Source organism: Rattus norvegicus, chromosome 7 (assembly GCF_036323735.1).
Source record: "Rattus norvegicus strain BN/NHsdMcwi chromosome 7, GRCr8, whole genome shotgun sequence".
NCBI lineage: Eukaryota > Metazoa > Chordata > Mammalia > Rodentia > Muridae > Rattus > Rattus norvegicus.
The window spans coordinates 100733320-100757554 of record NC_086025.1 but is presented as its reverse complement, the minus strand read 5'-3'; the positions used below and the strand labels follow the sequence as shown (position 1 = coordinate 100757554).

Sequence of the window (24235 nt, the reverse complement as noted above, 5' to 3'; positions counted from 1 at the left end):
CAAGTGCTCCACGTTTAACATTTTAGAACTGAAAGTAGTCTTAAAGGCCTGGTCCCCAGAGCTTTGCTGTTTCAGTTTCCAGACAGGAAGTCGAGACATATGGCTCTCTCGGTCTGCCAGTGCTGTTTTAGGTACTTATGTGTTAACCCTAGCACTGAATGGTTAACAGGGCCATCACTCCACTTCACAAGTTTGTGTTTGCTGTATAAGGCCGAGCTGGGCAAACTGTAGGAACCCTCTTGTTGGTCCTACAAGCATCGGCCCTCTTGATGGTGAAGCTGAGCCCTTGTTTCTGTTTTCCAGATGAAGAAACTGAGACCTAAAGAGGTTAAGGGACTCCACTGATGTGGCACTTCCGGTAAGCACTCCATTCTCCTTGACTCTAGAGACTCTGCTCTGATCGTCTGGGATGGTGTTGGGCTGATTGTATCCTCCACCAAAGGCTGGGCTGTGGCTTTTGTGATGTGACCTCATGCAGAACTGTGAGTTTATAGGGAAAAGTTTTAGGGCCTTTAACTGGGATGAGGGGGTGCTGGTGTATGGTTAGGACACTCCAGAACTCCAGTGTTCTGGTATAAGGAATGAGTCCTAGGTGACTGACAAGAATCCGTGTCCCCAAAATGCTCTCTGAAGATCCAGCTCTCTAGGAAGCAAGACCCTGAGCCCACAGAGAGACCAGGCTCCTCCTTGTGATTTCATCCCATCCTACCTCAGCCCTCAGAGGTGCCCACAGATACTTCTCACGCCCAGTGACACAGTCTTGGGTGGTTGGTTAGACAGTTACACTACTAGGTTGTTTTGGTTTTTGCAAATTGATTTTTGCAAAGCCAAAGGAAAGCCATCCCCGGAAACAACAATTTGCTCAGCCGAGGCCAACCAGAAAAGCCAAACTCCAGGCTTAAGGTCTCAAGGTTGTAGACTGTTTGCCCCAAGCGGACACTGCTGTCCGACCAGCTCCTCGTCCAGCTGAGGTCTCAGCACCTGAGAAGTCTGAGATCTCTCAGCCCTTGTGAGGCAAAGGCAGGAAGAAAATGGTTCCCAGCCCTGAGTGCTCTCCTGTGTCCCAAGTCACTGTTGTCAACTAGGGCCCAGGGCAAGCCAGATTAGTGAGCTCTGATCCCACAGATCAGCAGAGGACACACAGAAAAACATGTAAGTTGAGTGGCAGTGTCTGTCATCTCATGGTTAAGGTGGGAGGGGAAATGCCACGGAGCCAGGGAGTGAATCAAGATGGCTTTAAGGTGTTCAGGAGGACTATTGGGCAGAATCACATATTCAGGTTATGGTGGTGACTCTGTCAGTAAAGTCCTGCCTCATGAGGGTGAAGACCTAAGTCTGACTTCTATACCCCACGTTTTCAAAAGCTGGGTATAGTGACCCATGCTTGCTGTCTCAGCACCAGGGACACTAAGACAAGCAGATCCGGGAGGTTCGATGGCCAGCCAGCATAGCCTACTTGATGATCTCAGGGTCCCTGTCTCAAAACTCAAGGTGGTTCTGTCATTGACCTCTGGCCTCTGAGGGTGTACCTGTGCACACTCATGGACATATATGTGTACCTGCATAGACACAAAATAACAGACTACAGTGAAGAATAAGTGGGGGTAAGGAAACTGCTCTAAAAACAGCAGTGTGTGCAAGGCCCTGAGGCAGGGATGTACTTGATCTCCCATTGACGTCTTCCACACCTTGATTCTCTGTGTGTTCAGACTCCCCTTTTCCCACCAACACAGCAACCATTCCTCTCTATCTTCCTCTGTCTGTCATCTCCAAGTGCCTATAGGATTAGGAAGGAACAAGAAACCTCAGACAATGGAATGACAACAGGACAAGGCTGTCTCTAACAGGAAGCTATTAGCTGGTCCTTACAGTGCCCTGCCCTAAGTGAAATTCGAAATGACTTCATTTTGTTGCTTTGCTTTCGTTCTCAAAAATGCATTTTAGAGATAGGACTGTGAGCCCTCTGCACATCAGTAAGCCAGACCCATAATTCCAAGTGGAGCAGAAGGCTCAATTCAGAAAGCAAGGCTGAGTGGATATGGGGTTCTGGCCTCGGAGAGAGAGGACCAGCAGGCAGAGGCTGGTGCTAGAGGGGTGCAGAGGCAGCTGGTAGGCATGGCTTCTACCCAGGTCTTCTTCTCCAATAAGTGGTGACATTGGTACCTGCCAGACACCCACCGTACACTTCCTACAGCTGGTCACACTCTAAGTGCTATGCTCAGACAGCCAAGGACCCCACAGTTTAGCCTCAATGTCACCACAGACTGGTGGACATCCCTAGACTGGTTCTATCTTCTCTGTGAACCTCACATATTAAAGCAGGGAGGTGGTGCCATTGTAGCATTTCTCCAATCCAGAGATGTGACAGAGCTTGTCTCTGAGGTCTGCAGCAGTGAGCAGGGGAAGAAATCTGGCAGCAATTCAGGATTTGGTTTCCAGGTCTCGAGCTCTTAGCAAAGAAATACCCTGCAAACTACAAACTGTGGCACTCCTGTCTAAGGCTTGCAGGCTGGAGCTTTGGGCTAGCCTTGTATCTCCACAGCCTCCATCGCCTGGGGATGCGGAGGCTGAAATTCCTTTCTGGGAATAGTTGAGGAGTTCTTTTCTGGAAACCCAGAGGGAATTATTAAACCTTCTATGAACTGGATTTCAGTCACCTGGAAAAAGAACCATCAGAAAGCCATTCTGCCTGGATCCAGGCTTGGAGGGCCTGGAAGTATTTCATAAGGAACAAGCCAAAACTCCAGCCTGGTGGGATGCAACCTCAGGGGCAGGCTGTGGCTTTGCCAGCAAGCCTGCTTCACTGGGCATCATCAGATTAGCCTGATCCCATGTGCCGGATATGAAACAAATCCTCATGAAGGTCAAGAACCCAGTCTCCAGCACAGACTCAGACCCTGGTTACAGGAGGGTCAGACCTGGGATAAGGAGACTGCTGTGTAGACAGCAGTGTGTGCAAAGGCCCTGAGGCAGTGAATGTGCTTGGTACCCCATTGCCCTCTTCCAGCTTGACTAATCTGTATGTTCACTTTTCCCCCTGCCTCACCATCACAGCCACCACTTCTCTTTATTTTCCTCTGTCCATCATCTGCAAGGGCCTATCATATTGGAAGATGGCAGGGAACAAGAAAAATGTGTCATATGTGAGTTGAGTGGGGACAGAACAAAGGTATCTCTAACAAGATGCTCTTTCTGACATCCTAACAGCCCTTCCCCATTGGCCGTACTGCAAAGAGTTCTTGGCTAATTCATTCTCGCAGTCTCAGAAATGTAAAAGTTTAGAAATTTCCCACTCACTGTCTTATGTATTCTTCCTCCCCAATATCTGCCCAGAATTCATTGGTTTACTGTAGTCCTGTTGATACAGATAACTTTATTTTTTTCAGTCAGGTCAGTTTGTTTTGGGTGCCTTCTATGTAATAACCCAAACATCCCAAAGACCCTGAGGAGGGCTAGAGACCTCAAAGCTTCAGAGGAAGGCAGTGCTGAGACTCAGGGTGCTTCAGCTGGGAAGAGTCAGGGACAGAGTTCCCTTCTGTCACCAAGGTATACCTGGAGTAATTTTATTAATAAAAATATTTGAACATATGGGTAGGATTGATGTGATGGTTTGTATATGCTTGGCCCAGGGAATGGCACTATTAGGAGGTGTGGCCTTGTTGAAATAGGTGTGTTACCATGGGCATGGGCTTAAGACCCTCACCCTCGCTGCCTGGAAGTCAGTATTCTGCTAGCAGCCTTCAGATGAAGATGTAAAACTCTCAGCTCCTCCTGCACCAAGCCTGCCTGGACATTGCCCCGTTCCCACCTTGCTCTTTTTTTTTTTTTTTTCCGGAGCTGGGGATCGAACCCAGGGCCTTGCGCTTCCTAGGCAAGCGCTCTACCACTGAGCTAAATCCCCAACCCCCCCCCACCTTGCTAATAATTAGTTAATGCTAATAACTTCTGAACCTGTAAGCAACCCCAATTTTTTTTAAAACATGTTTTTAAGGCACACACACATAAACTGACACGTTCACATTTACACACACTCACACTCACTCACAAACACACATTCACACACAGACTTGTACATTCTTGAACGTTTCAAAGTCCAGTTTTTCTGGACTGTTGGTTTGTTCCCTGACAAAAGTCAGGAAGGATTAAAAGAGGGAAGGTGACGAGGGACAAAAATGGACAAAAGGAAATGTTAAGGGTCCACCCCTGTTTAGAACTGTACTTCATTTTGCATAACCACACTGTGCCCTCCCTCACATACATGTGCCCCATGCCCGTGTTCGTGTTCTCAGGAAAGATTTGTACCTTAAATTGTCTAAATAAGACATGCTATGGAAGAGGCCAATGCAGAGACACTGACTGACCAAGTTTCAGCAAGGTTCAGGAGATGTTTCTCACCCCAACCTGTGTGTTTCCCCTCACCTAGAACATCTGTGCCCTCCTACTTTCCAGCCCTGGCATCTCTCTGAGAGCCAAAGGGAGCAACCAAACTTTCACCATGGGTGCTAGGAGGAGATAAGAGGACATCTGTATGTTTTAAAACAAATGGACCAAAATATGATGCTCTTTTTTTAAAAGACTTTTTAAAGAACTATTTATTTACTTTATGTATTTGAGTATACTGTTGCTCTCCTCAGACACACCAGAAGATCCATTATAGGTGGTTGTGAGCCACCGTGTGGTTGCTGGGAATTGAACTCAGGACCTCTGGAAGAGCAGTCAGTGCTCTTAACTGCTGAGCTATCATTCCAACCCAACATGATGCTCTTAAAACTCTGTGTTCCCTATAAAGAGGTTATTTAATCGGTAGAAGAGATGCACAATCCAGTCCTCTCACCGATCCCCTATACTCAGAACTTGCAACTCAGGTTGCATGGTGGGGGCATAAAAAGTCTATATTAAATACCTACTTGCCAGCTGCCTGGGTCTGTTCCCACTGCACCTCCAGCCATAACTAGGTTATGTATCCATACTAGCTCAAGACACCTCTCTTCTCCACGCATGCTTCCTCAGTTAGACAGAGAGGGTAGATAGCATCTGTGGTCACTTTGGGAGGTTCAGGACAGGGTGGGATGACGCTCCCTTTTCCACAGACTTCCTGGGGCAGGAGACTGGTCTAGCCCAAGAAGAGACTCAGCAGAAAGAGCATGGGCTCTGCAGCCACATTGGTTAGCCAGCCAGCCTTTTAGCATAACTCTTATAAGATGTTCCATACTGGAGCAAGTGAATCCCCTTTTCTGAGCTCCATTATCCTGATGCATAAAGTAGACACATTGACAGATTGATCGGATGGAGCTGAATGGAACTGCCTGAGTTCTGCCTGGGGCCCAGAATGTACGGGAACCAGAGAAGGGGCAGGCATGTTAACACTCTCCTGGAAGCAGGGCCTGCATTTTCTCACTCTATTCTAGCAGACAGTGAAGGGACTGTTATATTGTCTCCTCCATGGAGCAGGATGGCCCTGCAGCTGACCCCAGACCTAAGAGCTGTTCTCTTAGTGAGTTTTTCCATGAACCCTGAAGCCTTCATGTAATGATTGATGAGGAAGGGTCTCTGTGACCACACACTACACCAGGGATTCATCAAGTGACATGGTGCTTTCAGAATGTCTCTGCCCCCCGCCCCCAGCATGTAGTATCCATCACAGGCCTTGGCAGCATGACCCAGGAGTCATGTCTATCTTCGACTGGAGGCTTGTCACTCACAATGTGGCAGGGAATTATGTCCTCGGACCTTCCTATCTCCATGTTCCCAGTATACTAAGAAAAAATGAGCTCTGAACTGCAAGATTGAGGTTCCCAGAGTCACTCAACAGAGCAGGCTATATACCAAAGACAGGGCCCTGTACTATCCTCCCCCACATATGTCTGCATCACTGTGCTCAGGCTCCACCAACAAGGCTACACATGGAGGGACATTAACAGTGGCATTTCTCTCCTGGCTGCTGCTTTCTGAGCTCTTTGCTTCTCCACTGCTGGTCCGACAGTTCTACTCCAGCCTGGTATCCCAGTTCTCTAAGAGGATTGCTCAGTGGTCCTTTAGCTAGGGTAATGTCCCTTATTTCCTGAGTTTAGGAAAGATATCAACAGGCAACTTGGGTGCAGTAAACTGTCAAGTGGAAGGGTGACTCTTTCTGATGAGCTTTTGTTCACCTCAAGGGCTAGGCAGCGTCATCTAAGACCCCACTACACAAAGGGACATGCCCGAACCCTCCATAGCAGTGGACTCTCACAGGTACCTGCTGGTGAAAGCAGGACTCTGTACCATAGCACACTAGCCCATCCCAAGCACACTAGCAGGAGTCCCTGCCTCTACCAGAACCATCTAATGCCTTTGGAATCAAAATTAAAGTGTTCCTGTGAAAAAGGACAATGCAGAAAGAACCCTCTGAGTCACCTTTCAGCTTTTTTGAAGCTTAGCTCTGAGCAGCCTGGCTGAAACTTCTCACTCACATGAGCATCTTGGAAGCAACTGACAGGTCCAGGGGCCACTGTGGTGGGATGGAGGTTCCTGAGCGGCCTTTCTTGTGCTGTGTTTGCTACTCCATCCAAATCAGGAATGCCCTTTCCTTTGAGGACCCGTGTACCTGGGTACCCAGACAGCAGGATTCCCCAGGCTCCCAGTCCTGTTCTTCACTTCTCCTGCTGTTTGCAAATCGTCACACTCCAAGTTGAGCACCCTTCCATCCCCATAAGAAGATTTGTGGACTTAAATTCCTTTTGTTCTGCTGAGAATATGAAAACACAACCTGACCGTCCCCCATGTGATGCTAATCCTGGTTAATCAGGCTTCTCGTGGAGTCTCTAAACTGTGTTCTGAATCGCTATCCGTGTTTCAAGGGAGGTTTTGCTCCCCCATCCTCCCAGCAAGGAAATCAGCAAGAGGGGCAGGTAGGAGAGCCCAGAAAGAGACTTGCAAGTGTAGCCACAGGCTCTCCCATGTGCTAACACCTCTTGGTTATGGAGAGATAGATGAGTGTACAGGATGGATCATGGAACCCAAGGACTCTAACAAGATAGACTTGCACAGTCTCTGAGATGAATTAAAGCCACTCTCCAGCCTTCGTAGAATGTCATAAGCCCCCTCTACACTCCAGCCTTGTATGTCACTGTAGCCCTGATGATTCTCAGACACTGACCTTGTTTCACCTTTGCCTTCATCTCAAGTCCACATTTCCAAATACTCCAAGGCCAGTCAGTGTCTACTGGCCCAGGCGCCCTACAGGGCAACCAGGTCTCCCTAATCCTGACTAGTATTTCCCCTAAATGCTGTGATGAACCTCATTCTTACCCTTCATCCCTCATCCTTACCAAGCCTAAGCTGCCTGCAGAGCGTTTTGTTCCAAGGCGCCTTTCTTGAGCTGTCACTGGTCAGCCATCTTCAGAGTCACTTAAGTCTTTGGAGAGGTCTCTTGCGAGGCACTGGCCCCTCCGAGTGGATTTAACACAGAGACTGTCAAGATACTTCCTGGCTCTGGGCTAGTCTGTGGCTTCATCATCTACTGGTGATGATGACTCACCCAGGTGTGTCAGTTACTTTTCTGTTGCTGAGATAAAGCACTGTGACCAAGGCAACTGATAGAAGGAGAGTTTATTTGGGATTATGATTCTAGGCAGTTAGGGCCCAGGATGATGGAGCAGAGGCAGTAGGTGGCAGGCATAACAGCTGGAGCAGAAACTGAGGGCTTATGTCTTGAACCACAAGCAAAAACCAGACAGTGAACTCGGATTAGGGTGAAGCGTTAAGCTCTCAAAGCCCACCTCCAGCAAGGAGGTATCTCCTAAGCCTGCCAAACAGAGCTGCCCGCTGGGAACCAAATGTTCAAATGCCAGATCCTACAGAGGACATTCTCATTCAAACCACCACACCTATGTTCAGAAGGGTCTTGCAGGTTTCCCAGGGACAGGCAAGACAGCATGACACTGAAGGACAGACTTAGGAACCAACAGAGCCCTTCCTACCCTTGACCCAGAGCTAGCTCCTTTATTCAAGACCTCACCTTGCATTCTATTGAACAGGGCTGACTGGAACTGGTGTTCCAGGTGTCTTGTGAAGGCCAGCTTCTCAGAGCCCAACTTCCTCCTTTACAAAACAGGGATCCAGAAAGTTACTCAGAGATTCTCTGGCTGCTTGAACTTCATGTATCAGTTGCTTTTCTCACTGATATGGCAAAATGTCTGGCAGAAGGAACTTAAGGAAGGAAGGGAGGTATGTTGGTAACTTTATGTTGCTGTCATCAAGAACTCTGAACAAAAGCAACATTTACAAGAGATGTGCTTCCTCCAGCAAGTCTCAACCTCCTAAAGATTCTGTAACTTCTCTGAACAGTGCCACCAACTGGGATCCAAGTATTCAAATGCGTGATCCACTTTTCACTCCAACCATCATTAGAGGGCTTGTTTTGGCTCACAGCTGGGGTACAGATCACCTAGGCAAGGGTAGCACAGTGGGAGGATAGGGAAGTGATTGAATGCATTACTTCCACTGTTTGGAAGCAGAGAGGAATGAATGCTAGCACTAAGCTGACTGTCTCCTTCTTATTCAGTCCAGTATGATGTCCCCTATACTCAGGATAGGTCTTCCCAGCTCAGTTAAACCCTCTAGACAACCTCTTTTATAGAAATCCTTTAAATTAAAAACAAAAAGAAGTGTGTGTGTGTGTGTGTGTGTGTGTGTGTGTGTGTGTGTGTGTGTGCTCACGCATGCACACGCTCACGCATGTGTGCATTGCAGGTGCCTGTAGAGGTCAGAAGTGGACATAGATCCTTCAGAACTGGGATTACACACAGGCATGTGTATGGTGTCCGCTGTGGGTTCTGGAATTCAAACCCCGATCCTCTATAAGAGCAGTGAGCGCTCTTAACCTCTGAGCCATTCCTCCAGCTACCTCCTTCCATATTCATAAGATTGATTATACTTCCATGGTAATTCTATATCTAGTCAATTTGACAAGGAAAAGTAGCCATCACACCCGGACATACTATGCATAGAGGCTGTTAGTGGCAGCTCTGTCTGGGATGGGCCAGCCAAGTACAGGTAAAATGGAGAGTCATTTGGGACACCAGGCTTGGTTGGAAGAGTCCTGGGGATCTATAAGGCCAGCAGCGAGGATCCTGTCTGAGAAGGAATGGAAGGAAAATGAGCACTCCTCCAAGACCAGTCATTTGCAAAGATGAGAAAAGGGAGGAGGTGTGAGACCTCAGGCACTTAGGGAACCCATTCTGGCTGGAACCCTGAAACCAGAAAGCTTCAGGAAATCAGCAGAGAACACATCAACCTTCAGACATAAATGTGAAGCTACCTGCAAGCCACCACCATAAAGGTAGGGCAGAAGAAAGGCCTCACTTCTTGCGGTTTTATCAAGCCAGACATCAACTAGTTGACTCCAGAGCTGTCTGAGCAGTGAAAGCTCAAAACTGAGATTTTTGAGCCCTGCATTGTTGGTTGGGGAAGGGATATGGAGGAGAGTAGGCAAACCCCCCACTGTGGTAGACAGTGACCCGAACTGGGGTCCAGGTCAGCAAGAAGCAGAGCCCCCTAAAAGTCCTCGGTTGGTATACAGCAGTGTCACCTTTGAGTAGGAGTCAGGCATTTTAAAAGCAGATACCGCCCTAGCGCCTGGCCGCCCCAGTCATACTGGGGAATACCATCAGGGAGGAAGCCAGTCACCTAGTGTCAGCTGAGATGTCCTCAGCTGCTGGTTATGGATGGCCCAGGAGCCAAAGCAAAGTTGAGCTCCAGGCAGGAACTTCCCAGCTCTGACTCACTGAGCCATGGGTTCGCCAAATGAGGGATTAAAGCAGAAGTGAGGCACACCCCTGCATGAGAACACAGAAACCCCAGATCCTGCTCAGGGGATGCTACTTTCCAAGCCAGCATCTTCTTCCTGGAATTTTTTGCTTAGCACAGAGTACATGTGCCAGAGACAGGAAAGGAAGGGGATGGAGGGGTGTCTAGGCTTTCTGTTTCTAAGTCTGAGAAAGCACCATGAGGAGGAGGAACAAGTTCAAATTCATGGTTCAGTTCCTTTGTACATGAATTCAGTCAGAGGCTTCCCCACTAAGCCTCAGTCCTATCACCTATGCATCGTGGGGAAAGATAACTTATTTCTGTGCACGTTAGATGCCGGGAGGGTCTGCTCACACTTCCCATAGACCCTTAAAGAGGTGTGGTTGCTCTGCCTTATGGAGCAGACCCACCAGAAAGGAAGAATGACTTATACAGGGCCACTCACCTAGGAAAGATGGGCTCGACATTCACTAGGCCTAACTGATCACAGAGACTTGCTCTAGTCAGAGCCCAGTGCACGGGGCCGTTCGGAGGCCGAACAGGTGGCGGCTGGGACCCTGACTTGCAAAGTACGAAGAACAAGTTGGCCCCATCCAACCCTGGGGCCCAGTGTTATAAGGGTGACAGGCCTCTCCTGGGGTGTGTTACTCTTATCTGTATGCCCAAGTATGGGGGAAGGGAACAGGTGAAACAGACAGGTGGAGAGTGGAAGAGTGGAAGTAGAGCCACTGTGGAGGAGCCCCTGGGGAGTCAAAACTAGCTGCTGGCTCACTGGATCAGTCTCACTGTTTGGCTATTTGCTGTATCTGTGTTTCTGGGATCCCTAACACACCACACCACACACACACACACACACACACACACACACACACACACACACTCACGCACACACCATGTGTTAGGATCCCTTTCCCCCAGGGTCTTCAGAAGAGTCAGGCGACACCACCTGGAGGAACTGCGACAGGGTTTCCCTGGCTTGTATTCTTTAATGCCTGGTATCGTTTGGTCCTTTAAGTAACCTTGCCCTTGAGACAGTCCAGGGATCTCATTGGACAACATTGCACAATGGAAGCATCGGGGATTAGAATAGAAATAGAAACGGCCATGACTTGTGTAGTGTTTGCACTCAGTGCTCTGAGTTGCTCACCTTTATGTCAGTCATTCTTTCCCCATTGGCCTGGAGGAACAGTGCTTCAGGAAGCAAGGATCAGAGGACTTCAGGGCCTGGCCCACAGCACACAGGAACTGCGTAGTGTGCCTTCTGTGACTGTTTTTACTCTGGTGCTGTTGGCGAGGCTCCACTGAAAAACCTTCCATAAGAAGACAAGGACAGAGACAAAGACAGAACAGCCACTGGCCAGGACAGGGCCTGAGAGCATTTTGAGGAAGGCTCTCCCTTCTCTGTAGTGTGTTGGAGGTGTTCCACTGGCCTGGGTGTTACTCTGGTTTTTGGTTCTGCTGTATGAAGCCATCGAGCCAGAACCCAGAGGCCTGGAGAGGGTCTACTTTTCAGTGATGAGGACAAGATTTGGCCAGAAGTCATTGGGCCATGAGTCAAGGCTGCCGTGAGAAGAATGTCTGATATAGAGATAATACACAAGCTGTTTCTAGGCCCGTTTCTAGCCATATGCTCAGGTTTATAAAGAGGGGAGGTTGCTGGACCTTATTGGAACCTTTCTGTCTGACACAGGTTCTAACACAGGTAAGACCCTCCCCGCCCACCCCCGCCCCCATCCCCCACCCCACCCCCATCCAAGAGTAGCTGCAAAGCAGAGAGCTCCAGGAAGAAACAGCCAAGGCCTGAAGGGCGGGGATACCTAAGAGATGGGAGATGAAGTAAGGCGAAGAGGAGAGATAAAGTGGAGATGAAGCTGCCCGTGTCCTACACCGGATGCATACTGCCTCCCAGGACAGCAGCGAGCCAAACAGAGATATGATCGAAAGGGTGGAGAGATAGATGAAATTTTCAGACACTAAGTCCAACACTGAGAGGCTGTGTTTCCATAGGAAAGGAAACCCTGGGGTAAGGGACTTAGGCTCTGAATCATTTTCCCTCACTGCCAGGTATTTGCTCGTGTGTAAGTTGTGGAGGTTCGTAGTTTAAGAAGCAGGAAACAGCAACTGAGAAACTTAAAATGCTAAACTTTGAGCTCTGGCCATTGTCTTGGGTCCTTTTATGTTTGTTTGGTTTGATTTCGGTTGTAACAGTGTACTAGCCAGGAAACAACTTCAGGGAGAGGTCAGATTTACTTTGGTTCAGGACTTCAGGGTGAATTGCTTCAGGATATTAGGCAAAACATGGCTGCCTGAGTGACTTTGTCCACAGTGGCAAGAGTGAACGCACAGCAGTGACAAACTCAGGTGACGAGGACGCAACATTCAGGCCTGAAGCAAGAAAAACTAACAAACGTTATTAAATTCCCTGTAGCCCACAGAGAGCCCCTGAGGCTTGGGGCAGAAGTCTGGAGAAATAATTTTCATAACAAGGTCACCAAGTTTCATCTTTCTTTCTCCCTCCCTTCTGCACAGATGTTCGGCAACCCCTGCGCCTTCCGGGAGACATCCTGGAAGTCCCCATTCCTGGTGACAGCCTCGGAGACACAGCTCTAATTAAGGACTGTCCTTAGCCACACTTCCCAGAGGAAGGTGGCCAAGCAGTTTCACATCCTGTGCCAAGACCCTTTTCCAGATGATCCAGGGAGTCACCCAGGCTGAGGATTAACTAACTAAACTTAATCCCTTTTGAACTGGGGAGAACATCGCTCTTCCCAGGTTTCGCTAAAGCATCATCAAACCACATTCTTGACTTTGCTTGGGATGCAGAAGACGTAGACCACGCTGTCCACCAATAAGGCCAGGACTGCATTGCACAGGCTCTCCTCATGCGCCACCCAGGGATGTCCAGAACACAGTCCTAGATGTATCTCCGACAGGCTGAAGTTTGCCCTAGCTGCATCTGAGACCTCCCTGCAGATTCCCTTCCCTGCCGCCTGCTCCTGTGTCTCTGAGATTTCTGCTCAACTCTAGGAGGGGTCTCCTCTCTTCCACCCTTCCGTCAACACAGAGGTCCCAGCAAAGGGTGGAGATGGTGAACATGAGGAAGAGGACCCTCAAGTACCTCACCTTCTTCCTGCTCTTCATCTTCCTCACTTCCTTTGTCCTGAACTACTCCAACTCGGGAGTGCCCAGTGCCTGGTTCCCCAAGCAGATGGTCCTGGAGTTCTCAGAGAACTTCCGCAAGTTTATCAAGTCACAGCCGTGCACCTGCAGACACTGCATCAGCCAGGGCAAAGTCTCATATTGGTTCGACCAGCGCTTCAACAAGACCATGCAGCCACTGCTGACAGCCCACAATGCTCTGATGGAGGAGGACACATATCGGTGGTGGCTGGTGAGGAAAATAGGGTCTGGGAGCAGGGTTGGGGGAAGTCATGGGGACCCGCCAAGCATCTGGCAGCATTCAACATAGCTTTTTTTCCCCCCCACTATCCCGTCACTCAGCAACTGTTGGTCTATTATGTATACATCTGAGAAAAGCCCTACTGTTTTTCCTTCCTGTGGCTTCCATCACAAATCACCATGGACTTGGTGGCTTAAGGCATCAGTGGTGGTCACAGGTCACCATCCTGGAGGCCAAGATTCTTCCCCCGATGCCTCTTTCCCACTACTGCTACAGCTGCTGCTGACCATTTGTGGCAGCTCTTGACTCATAGATGTAGCACCCAGTCTCTGCCCCCACATTCCCTGTGTCTCTGGTATCCTTTCCTGGGAAGGGTGTGTGGCCTTGGTTCTAGGCACCATGAATCCAGGCTGGTCTCACCCGCCAGCAATAGCAACACTAGATCTTAGCAGGAGGTGCGAATGTGGGATTCAATAAATACAGTGGTCCTCGGTGTCTAGGGATTGGCCTCAGCCCCTTCCTACATGCCCAAAGGTCAGCTAAAGTCCCGATCTCACATAGAGAAGGTGTCCAGGGAGTACCTGTAGAATGGATAAATGAGTTTCCTTCCTATCTTTTGTCCTGGGATGGGGGTAGTAGTTGCTTGTGCCTTCATGCTTAGTAGTAGCTGGGTTTGGTGGCCGGGGAGCCATCCTCCTCAGCCAGAGGCAGTGGAGCCAAGCTGGCCATTCCCTCTGTTCTCTGCCCCAGAGGCTCCAGCGGGAGAGGAAACCCAATAACCTGAGCGACACCGTCAAGGAACTGTTTCGCCTGGTACCTGGGAATGTGGACCCCATGTTGAACAAGAGGTTGGTGGGTTGCCGACGCTGTGCAGTTGTTGGAAACTCTGGTAACCTGAAAGACTCCTCGTATGGGCCTGAGATCGACAGCCATGACTTTGTGCTGAGGTAAGCAATGGACCCGAGTCCACGGTTCCTCAGAGATGTGTAAAACACCTTGGCTTAGCTCAGAAAGCCAAGGTTCCAGGCGTGTGACCCTAGTACTGACTGACCTCTGGGACTTAGTTCCTTCTTCTCTCCCTAGCAAGTTTTGCTAGAGATTTCCAATGGTCTGGGGACTTGATACCTATTATCTATTGAGTAGCAAAACTGATTTGAAGTCTTGGTTTCTATGATTCAGATCTACTCACAGCATTCAATCTAGACCCTGAACACGAAGCTTTTAATACTCTGATTCCTTTGTCCCCAAGTGGAATTGATATCTCAGGAAAAAAATTCCATACAACCCTTGAGTTTATCATAATCCATACTCAGAATTATTCTCGGACAGAGAGCATAATTAGAAGTGGGACACAGTATCCCCCAGGTACCTTCTAGAACCTAGAACAACCTTATTTCTCTGTCTTTGGCCTCAAGTCCATAGGCCCCTTTCCTAGCTTTCAGTGGGCCTACTATCCTGTGGGAATGGCCATGATGAGAGACAGAGTCAGGCTCAGGGTCAGGTAGACCTAAGTTTAAAGCTATTGTCTGGTAGACAGCTTATCTGAACTCTGGATAACAAAAAAGGCGCACCTACTAGGTATAATTACCCAGGACACAGTTGGTCAATGGTAGGAGGGCAAGACCCACCCAACTTGCTTTTATAAATAAATATACAAGTGCCTTGCCCTCTGTTATGCTGAACTAGGGATGGACTTTGGATGTGCACAGGTGACAGGCTGTCTTCCTCTGACCTAGTTGTTTCCCACACCTCAGGCTGGTCTTGAACTTACGACCCTTTAGGCTCAGCCTCCCAAGTAGCTGGGATTTCAGATCTGATCTGCCACACCTATCTGGTCTGTGTCTACAAGGTTCCCATTGTACATGTGGAGAAACTGAAGCCTAGGAAACAAGGGATTCACCTCCAGTTACCACACAGGTGACTCCAATTCTAGCATCCTTACCACATACCCAATTTTTCTCTCCTCCCAGGATGAACAGGGCACCCACAGTGGGCTTTGAGGCAGATGTTGGGAGCAGGACCACCCACCATCTTGTGTATCCTGAGAGCTTCCGGGAGCTGGGAGAGAATGTCAACATGGTCCTGGTCCCCTTCAAGATCACCGACCTGCAATGGGTGATCAGTGCCACCACCACAGGCACCATCACTCAGTGAGTTTCTCTAATGTCTGCCCTGTGTCCATCTGTCTCCTACCTACCACATCACGCTCCTGCTGGACTGTCCCATAGGATTCCTCTTCCCCATGCCTCCTGGCACATATGTGCAAGCCCTACCTGACTGGTTCCCCCTCACCTCCTACCTAGCATTGTTATGCTGAACTTTGTGTTATAGTTTGCGTCCCTCCAACTCTCTGGAATCTCTTAGATAAACCACAGAAAAGGACTCAGCATGTGGTAGCTCCATGCTGATCCTCAGTGCTGGGAGCCCCTTTGCTCCAGCATAAACTGCAGCACAGAACAGGCATACTGAGCGCATACTTTGTGGATAAGTCAATGATTGGCTCTCCGATGGTAAGTGTTGCCATCTGCTCCCCAGGCATGGTGCCTATCACTTGAAATTCAGCATCTCATTTGGCCCTCCCAGCAGTGCTTCTCATTAGCTCTGACCTCCAGGGAGCAACCGTGGCTGGGCCAAACCACTTGCCCAACACTGAACTGGACCCAGAGCCCATGCAACCATCTGGGTCTAATTCCTCGGTCCCTGACTTTTCTCAAAGGGGAGTGGCTCCATTTCCAGATGTCCACATAACTCCTAGTCCTAGTCCTGGTCTCCCAGGAGCAGGGCCAGAGTCAAAAACTGTGGGTTCCAAGAATTCTGTGCCTCCAGGGTACAGAGTGTGAGGGAAGGGCTCAGCAAGAGGTTGGGCCAGGCGGCTGACTCAAGGTGCTCCCCTGATACTCTACCACATGGAGAGCCTAGATTGCACTAGTTAGATTCCGTGTGGTAGTGCATTTTAAACCTTGATGCTTCAGCCTGTGTCTGCTTGCATGAGTCAGTGACAGCCATAGGTCACCCCTGTCAGTTCTTTAGCATTAGCCTGATCCCACTAATGAGCACAGATGTTCTGACTCTCTAAAATGGTGATAAATATCCCCAGACCTCTGAAAGGCTGTGCTTATAGCAAGTCTCCATTGTGGCCCATCTAGCCACAGAATATTCTCAAACCAGCCTGGGTCACCTCCTGGTTCCCCTTTGGAGCTGCTGCAGAAGGAGCTATGCTGGGGCAGGAAGATGGCTCCTGGGAACCTAAGCCTTCCTACCCATACCACTCTGGCTGTCACTCTCCATGTTAAATACCTCCTCTTTTCCATCTGCAGCACCTACGTCCCTGTGCCCCCGAAGATCAAAGTGAAACAAGAGAAGGTAAGAGGCAGCTTTCGACCTTCTTACTCTCCCATGATTTCTTTTCCAAGGTTTGGTGCTGTGACATTTCACTGGGCTACACCGAGTGCCCAGGCCCTGGCCTAGTGCAGTTGCTGGTACCTATGAAGCTTCACTGCTAAGGACAGGCCTTTAAAGTGCATCTCCAGAACATCAGTACCAACTGGGAACTTACCACAGACATGACCCTCCAGGAATACCCAAACCTATCACAGTCAACCCAGGGTGGCACCCAGCCATCCGCATCTCCCAAGCCCTTGGAGGGCATGAGCAATAGAGGCTTTGCTTCGGTGTTTTTCTTTTGAGTTGTTCCTGGGAGCTTCTCAAAGCCATACTCACCTTTCTCTCCTTACCCTGCCCTTTCCAGTGGGTTCTTGTACTGCATGGGTCCAGTCCTGGGCAAAAAGCAGAACATGTGTGCAAAACCCGGCACACTGAACTTTGCATGCACTGTCATGCTTGAGGAGGCTCAGAGAGAGCCAGTAACTTCCCCAGGGACATAGCCTACCTCCATCATGCTAAGACTAGATGAAGTCCCCCTGTGCCTGCGACATGCTGTCCTTGGCCTTGGACACCACAGTCCCAGAAAGAAGTCACAGGCATCTTATAGGGTGGGTCTCTCTGCTGTGACCCTAATATCCTGAAGCAAGGCTGAGAAATGGAGGGACCTCCAGAGGCCTGTAAATCTGTCATTTCAGCCCTTCCCTAAGGAACAATATAAGGCCACTAAACCCTTTGCTGCTCCCAAGGTCCCCTTCACTGTCCCCAAGGCAGCCACAGGGGACAAGGCCAAGGCAATGCCTGTCACAGGGAGACCTCCCTGGATGTGAACATGCTGCTGAGCCTCTCTGAGCCTTAGTGTCTTCATTAGCAGGAGAGGAAAGCCTTGCATATAGTTTGCTTCAGGTCAACGATTCCAGCCAGTGCCAGGCAGAACAGGTAGCACATACATATGTTTTTAATGCAGCGTGACACTGTCATGATCCCTTCCACTGCTTCCTGAAGCACTTCTGGAGTCTTGGGTCACACTCCCTATCTCCATAGTATTTTTATTTCAGTACCACTGTCCTGTTCAAGGCTTCCTTCAGTGCTATGAAGCACTTCTGTGCTAACTCTTGCCTGTGGCCCACGTCACTCTTCAGCCCTCCCTCTCAGTGATGCAGGATGTCTATAGTGTCCCTAGCACTAAGTCCATAAATGCAAAGATGTTTGTCAGAGCCCTACATGACCATGTACTTATGGCTTTGGCAGTATGGCACCTACTAGATGCTTTGTGTCTTTTGCTGACTGTACTCACCCAGTCCATTCTCCCTGCAGATCCTGATCTACCACCCAGCCTTCATCAAGTATGTCTTTGACAACTGGCTTCAGGGCCACGGGCGGTATCCATCGACCGGCATCCTCTCGGTCATCTTCTCCATTCATATCTGTGATGAGGTATGCTACTCCACCTTCTTGCAGGTTGCAGGATCAAGGGCTATCACCCCATGTTTCCAAGGGAGTCCAGGGTAGGGGAGAGGGAAGAAGACAGTTTCCAACCACATCTCTTCATGGGTCCCTGATCCTTGTCTCACCAGGCATGTGTAAGAGGGTCAACAGTATGATATTCTCAAGAGTAGGATTCCAGACTCAGTCCAGTGAAGGTGGCTCGGCTCTGACTCAGCTCAAGGAAAAAGCAGGTTCTAAACGGCTTAGACAGGGAGAATTACAAAGGCCATAGTTACTAGCCCCAGCTTGCTTGTTAAGAGTCCCCTAGGGATCCACACCCTGACCCACACACTTTGCCAGCACTGCTAGGAAGCCAACCAGGCCTATGGGACTCCCACTACCCACCAACTGTGAAAACCAGAGTGGAACTTCAAAGACATTGTTCCCATCTCTTATCTCCAGTCCTACCCAGAGATCCCTGCTCTAAGGTAGGCCTGTGCTGAGAAACTGAATGCCATTGAACTTCGCTGTCCCAACTCCGTTGTGCACACCCCTGTCTAGCTCCAGTCTATCCTCCACCCTGCAGATAGATGCTATGCCCTTCATTGAATGCTCATCAGAGTGGTTCCGTACTCATCCACTACCTATTCACTAGCTAAGACCCAACTCAATTGTCCCCTCTTGGAAAGAACCTCCTATCACCTGGGCCTGTGGCCTCTCCTCGGTGCCCTGGGAACCTGAATTTAACCCTTGCCTCTCTAAGGGACATTCTGTTCATGAATTCCATAAGTTGGAAGAGTTGAGCCTTGATGGGTGTGTCACTGATGTCCCCAGTACCTGCTAGGTGGCAACTAAAGAGAGTAGGCCTGCTTGCCTTTTGACATGTCAGCCCAATGTGAGGTGCACAATAAGTAGCCATTTGTGTTTGTCATGTGTCCAGCCTCAGATGTTGGCCTCAGAAGGAAGGGTTTAGAACCTGTCACCTACCTTCTCTGGTCATGCCTCTTGGCCTCCTTTCCAAATGAGGAAGTGTAGTTCTGAAATGATCTGATATGTCAAGAGTCAGCTTGGATGAGAGATGATTTGCCTGCCTCCCAAGCCCTTTTCCCTACCTTTTCTCCAAGACTCCTTAGGGCTCTAGGCCCTGCCCACCTCAGGACTACCCACATGAAGTCACCCCAAAGTGCCTTTGGGCTAGAATTGAACTCGAGCCTTCCTTGGCTTGACTTGGCATATGAAGAAAGTTGTTTCTATGAATCATTAATGTTTAACATAAAATTCCAGGGACAAACACAGGCTACCTTTCCTACTTCCCCCACCCCACTATCATGGTCTTGCTATCTGGATCTCACCTTGGCTTTTCCCCTCAGGTGGACTTATATGGCTTTGGGGCAGACAGCAAAGGAAATTGGCACCATTACTGGGAGAACAACCCATCAGCAGGTGCATTCCGAAAGACGGGGGTTCATGATGGCGACTTCGAGTACAATGTCACAACTACCCTGGCAGCCATCAACAAAATCCGCATCTTCAAGGGGAGATGATGCTGCAACCTAGTAAGGATGGACACAACATATCACACCTCTCAACTTGCAGCCCCAGCATCTCCCTAGAGCCACTGTGTTCCAGAAGTTCCCAGGGCTGAACTCAGGGTGTTTCCAGGCTTTCTGGCAGCCTCTTGCACCCTCATTTTGGTATCATCTACATAGCAAAGTTGTTCAACTCTCCCAGGATACAGAGCAGGTCTCAGGCCTGCCCACAGTAGGAGCACTTCCCCACTGCAGTCCCCTAACTGGGAAAAAGTGAGCAGATACCAAGAAAGGCCTAGCCTCCAAACAACAACAGTTATTTTGGCTTCTGGGTTGGATTGGAGGGTAGAGATGGGGAAAACAAAATCCTGAAGGTTCTGTGTTCAAAAGAGTGAACATTTCCAGGAAGTCATTTAGAGGCTACCACTGAACTGTGGACCTCATGCTCAACTCAGACTCTGGCTAGGGATGTTTGGGACAGTCATCTGCAGAGCAGAACCACACTAGGTTACACCAGCAGAGGAGCAAGATGCCGTTCTCCTTTGCATGAAGCCTCACCTGTCTCTTGATATGACATCCCCATTGTCCCTTTCTTCAAAAAGGTCACTGATGATGGCTAGGCAAAGCTTCTGTCTCTAGAGTTCTTCCATGGAAACCAGGCCATGTAATGCTGACAGCAGTGAAACCCTCGTCACCATTCTGTGATCCCCCATCTGTAGTGATACTGATGGCCAGAGCAGGTCTGACTACTTCCACGTGCCTTTGAACTTGAGAAGAAAAAAAAACGCATGCATTGGCTGACATGAAGTAAAATCCCCAACTGGAGAAAGGGGACCTCCACCAGCACCCCGCTTTGCTGCATAGCTCAAAATCTTTTCAGATGATACTCTGTACCACACAGAGTATACCAGGATTGGGATGGGTGTTCACTTCTTCAGACTGCTGGGTTCAGGATCACTAACTACCAGCATTCTTCCCTGGTCCTGAACACTGAGCCAAGTCCCTAGCAGCCACCTTCCTGGACTCGTTTGGGGTCGCACTGGGGACATTCTAGGACTACAATTGAAATGCATGTACCTCTTTTCCAGAGTTCTGTCTGTTCTTCCTCCTTCCTCTACAGAAATCCTGATTATTTATTGATTTGTTAATTCAGCTGACCCTGTGCATACTCTTCCCCACAGCTGCTCACAGTGTGTTTTGTTGCTTTGCCTGTGTCGTGTGAGAGCAGGAGCTTGAAGGGAGAACACCCAAATGTACGTGTTTAGACATCTGGACTCGGGGCTTGCTGGTGGGCAGATCCTGTGGCACTGACAATCCTTGGTAGAATCCGTGTCACCTCCCTTTCTAGTACAAGTGATGCTTTCTTCCTCATTGCAGAAGGGAGGACAGTAGGCACTTGGAGATAACTGTCTCCTCCCTACAGATATTCAGGAAGAGAAACCTGTTCCTGTTGAAAAATATTCCCTAAAGATCACAACAACTTCATCAAGGCAGATAATGAGAGAGGTGTCTTGAAGGTTTGGGGTGATCTCCCCTTGCTCAGGTTCCTCTCTGCAAGTAAGAGCCCAGGGACCCCACTCAACTTTAGGCCATTCACAGGCATCACCAAAGAGCAGACACCAAGATTGCCATTTTCTAGGAGTGTGTCCTGTGAGTGGCTTTGGCGTTGCTTTTGTTTAATTTTCAGCGACTCAGAATTCAGGCGTTTAATGAGGGAGCAATATGGTTTCACTTTTAAAATCTCTCTGACATAAAATCCTTGGCTGAAGAGGCTGGACTCCTGCGAGGTCCTTGCAGTGGAGGGGCCTCCTCAAAGGTCCCAGTTTGAGGAACTCAGCAGATGTTTGTGGGTCAACAGGTCAGTCCCTAAGACAAATCAAAAGTAGTGGACATTGGCTTAGGGGGTGACAGTTCAGGTGTAGCTGGGTTCTACTGTATGAGAGCAAGTGCCTGCATCGGGAGTGTAGCCATTTCTAGCTGAGTGCTGCTGCTCTGAAGCGCTTCTGTCTCTGTTGGCTCCTCCCACTCCTCTTCCCAACCCCCACTGGGGCCTCCTGCCTCCCTACCTCGCTGCCTTCCTCTCTCCCTCCCTCCCTCCCTCTGTCCCTCCTCCAGCCAAGGAGCCAATGGTTCTCTGTCCCATAATCCTCATCCTTCCCCTGTGTTTCACTGGCTCAGTAGTGGGCCCTTAACTGAATAAAATACAGTCAGTTGTGGCCAGAATTATGTGCAGCAATTAGTTTAACGTAACCGGAGCTTTCCTTGGGTGTGGGAGGCTGAGTACAGGAAGAGGCTTCCCCAAAGAGACTGGGCTGGTTGACAGAAAAGCTGGTCCTGGGCACCAGGCAGAGAGCAAAGAGCTGGCTTCCAGTGCACAGGAATCTACTAAATCTAAGGGAATTGGGGTGTGTGGGTTCTCATCAGCACCCAAGACTACTAATCTAAAGTGAACCAGGAGGCTGGTGTTTCTTGCACTGGTTGCAATCTTCCACTCCTCTCAGCCTCTGTTAGGGGAGAGAGAATCAGATCTGTAGCCTTTGGTTCCTGGAAGTGACAAGCCGAAGAGGAAAGTCTTGATTTCAATGTCTTTAGGATGGCTTTTGGGCATCAGACATCATCCAATAAGCCATGTGGGCGTGGTTAGTGGAACACACCCCAAAACAGTGTAGAATGGGGAGGCCACCAGCCACTATCCAGGAGCTTGACGATCTGAAGGTCTAGAGACCAAAGGAGGGAGGATACAGTTGGTGTTGCAGTCTCCGCTGTGGCCACACGGGTCTGCTAAAGGCCCATCACACTTCCTGGGAATGTGGCCTCCCTGTCAGAGGTGGGAAGGCTTCACCTGTGCCTCTCAAAGTAGCTCCCAACATGCAGGGTGAGGGAGGCCCAGAGGATAGAGTGACAGCTGTATACCCTCAGAACCTGGCAGCTGGAGCCACAGGTGCCATCATAGTCAGGTGAGAAAGATTGGCTCCTAGGCAGCTCAGCCACCAAGGCCTGACTAGCCAATTTTCAGATAAGATCATCTCTCCTCTTTGTCACCCTCTCCTGTGCCCCAGGTGTTACCTAATACCTGGAAAAAGCAGGCATGGGGAAGAAAGCAAGCAGAGACCAGCAGAGCAGTGCCCCTAAGCCTTCTGCCTCAGAATATAGTAAATGCATCATCAGCCAGGCTAGGCCTGGAGCCTGCTTCTCCCTGCTGAACCCCATCCTTACCTCCCTAACCCTTCTGCTCATTTAGCTTGTTCCTTGACTCTTCCTGCCCAGAGTCTGCCTCATGGCAACAGCTTTAACCCTTTCTCCAGAGTCTAATCCGGATCTTGCACACCCTACTGGGTGAACATGGGTAACTCCTGCCTCCACCCCAGACCCTTGCACAATCACTTTAACTATTTCCCAAGAGCCTGATCAAACCACCCTAGTAGGTAGATGTGGGTCCCTCCTGCACCTCCAGGCACAATCAGTTTAGCCATTTCCCAAGTCTCCTTCAGAGCCAAAGTTTTCCAAGCACTTTCTGCCCAAAAGCTTTTCCTTCCTTGCCTCCTGTGGCCCAGCATTGCCCATTTAAACTTTGCTTTCTCCTGCCCACATCTTATCATCCTCCTGATTGGTCTGAACGCATTTCCAATGATGTTAGCAAATCTGCCTTCCTCAGCCACTGCTGTTTTATTTATTGTTGAATATTTCCAATGATTTGAATCAAAGTAAATAAAAAGAGTTATTTTATTGTTTGGGTGTGTTCAGAGCTCTGCTTGGGTGCAGTTTCTCTTCGAGGGTTCGGTTCAGTCCTGAAATGGCTGTATGCATCGTCTTCTAGGGTCTCCTGGGATGTTGCCCTCGCCATTGGAAGGGGGCTCAGGAGACAGTGTGGAGCCATTCCCTGTGGTGTGACCGTTGTGAGTTTCCTAACCTCCATGAATCTCTGCTCTTGTCCATCACGTGGACTTGACTTTGCTAATCTTCAGAGGAGCTTGAGATCAAAACAAAGCATCCCAGGAGGCCCAACTGGATACAGGGCCTGTGACTCCAATGTTTGCTTAGCTGAGGTCCAGTGTACACAGAGGAGATAGCCACACCCTGGGAGGAACACAGGCCAGCTCTGAATGACAGAAGCATTCTTACTTGAATTTTTAAAGAACTATTTCCAGAAGCCTTCGAATGGAACTTGGCCATGTGAACCTGGTATGTGCCTGTGATCCTTTCCTCACGATTGGTACAGCACTTTACAGTTTATATGCCACCTCGCTTGCTTGCCCTTGCTGGTCCAAGACAACATGTACAGATGTGGCCCTAAAGCCAGGCAATGTGGGGGGTACTGCCTGGCTGTGTGAGCCTGACCAGGTTGCTGAGTGGCCTGTGCCTGACCTCCATGGTAAATTTGGGATAGTGACACACCCATTAATTATTATTAATTTATTATTATGTTATTATTAATTTACTATTATTAATTCACATGCATTAAGCACTGAGTTAGCACAGGTAACAGGCTTAGCAAAGAACCCAGCACTGGGCAGAGGCACTTCAGAGGAAAGGTAGCCAGTATCCAGCCCTGTCTGACTTCACCCTCGCTCCCTGTCTCCATCCCTGCCTCCTATCCTCAGTGACAGGCTTTACCATGCATCTTCTCTGTGTGACTCATTCATCTCTAGACTCCCCTTTCTTCTATCACATCTGTTTCTTCACCACAGGTCAGGCGTGTTCATTTTCAAAG

At 49.3% G+C, this 24235-nt stretch overlaps 1 protein-coding gene across 3 annotated transcripts in view; it reads left to right on the top strand.

Annotated features, from left to right (window-relative positions):
• St3gal1 (ST3 beta-galactoside alpha-2,3-sialyltransferase 1) overlaps positions 1-23255 on the top strand; it is a 68144-nt gene extending 44889 nt beyond the window's left edge. For 2 of the 3 annotated variants that reach the window (NM_001013219.2, XM_006241710.4), the window contains exons 3-9: positions 304-358; positions 12316-13177; positions 13937-14133; positions 15157-15336; positions 16504-16549; positions 17885-18004; positions 19366-23255. In NM_001013219.2, the coding sequence (NP_001013237.2) occupies positions 12872-13177; positions 13937-14133; positions 15157-15336; positions 16504-16549; positions 17885-18004; positions 19366-19539 (1023 nt within the window). In that variant the 5' untranslated portion in view covers positions 304-358; positions 12316-12871 and the 3' untranslated portion in view covers positions 19540-23255. The remainder of the gene's footprint in view (positions 1-303; positions 359-12315; positions 13178-13936; positions 14134-15156; positions 15337-16503; positions 16550-17884; positions 18005-19365) is intronic. The other variant, XM_008765513.4, reaches the window with a different exon arrangement.
• The last annotated feature ends 980 nt before the right edge of the window (positions 23256-24235 follow it).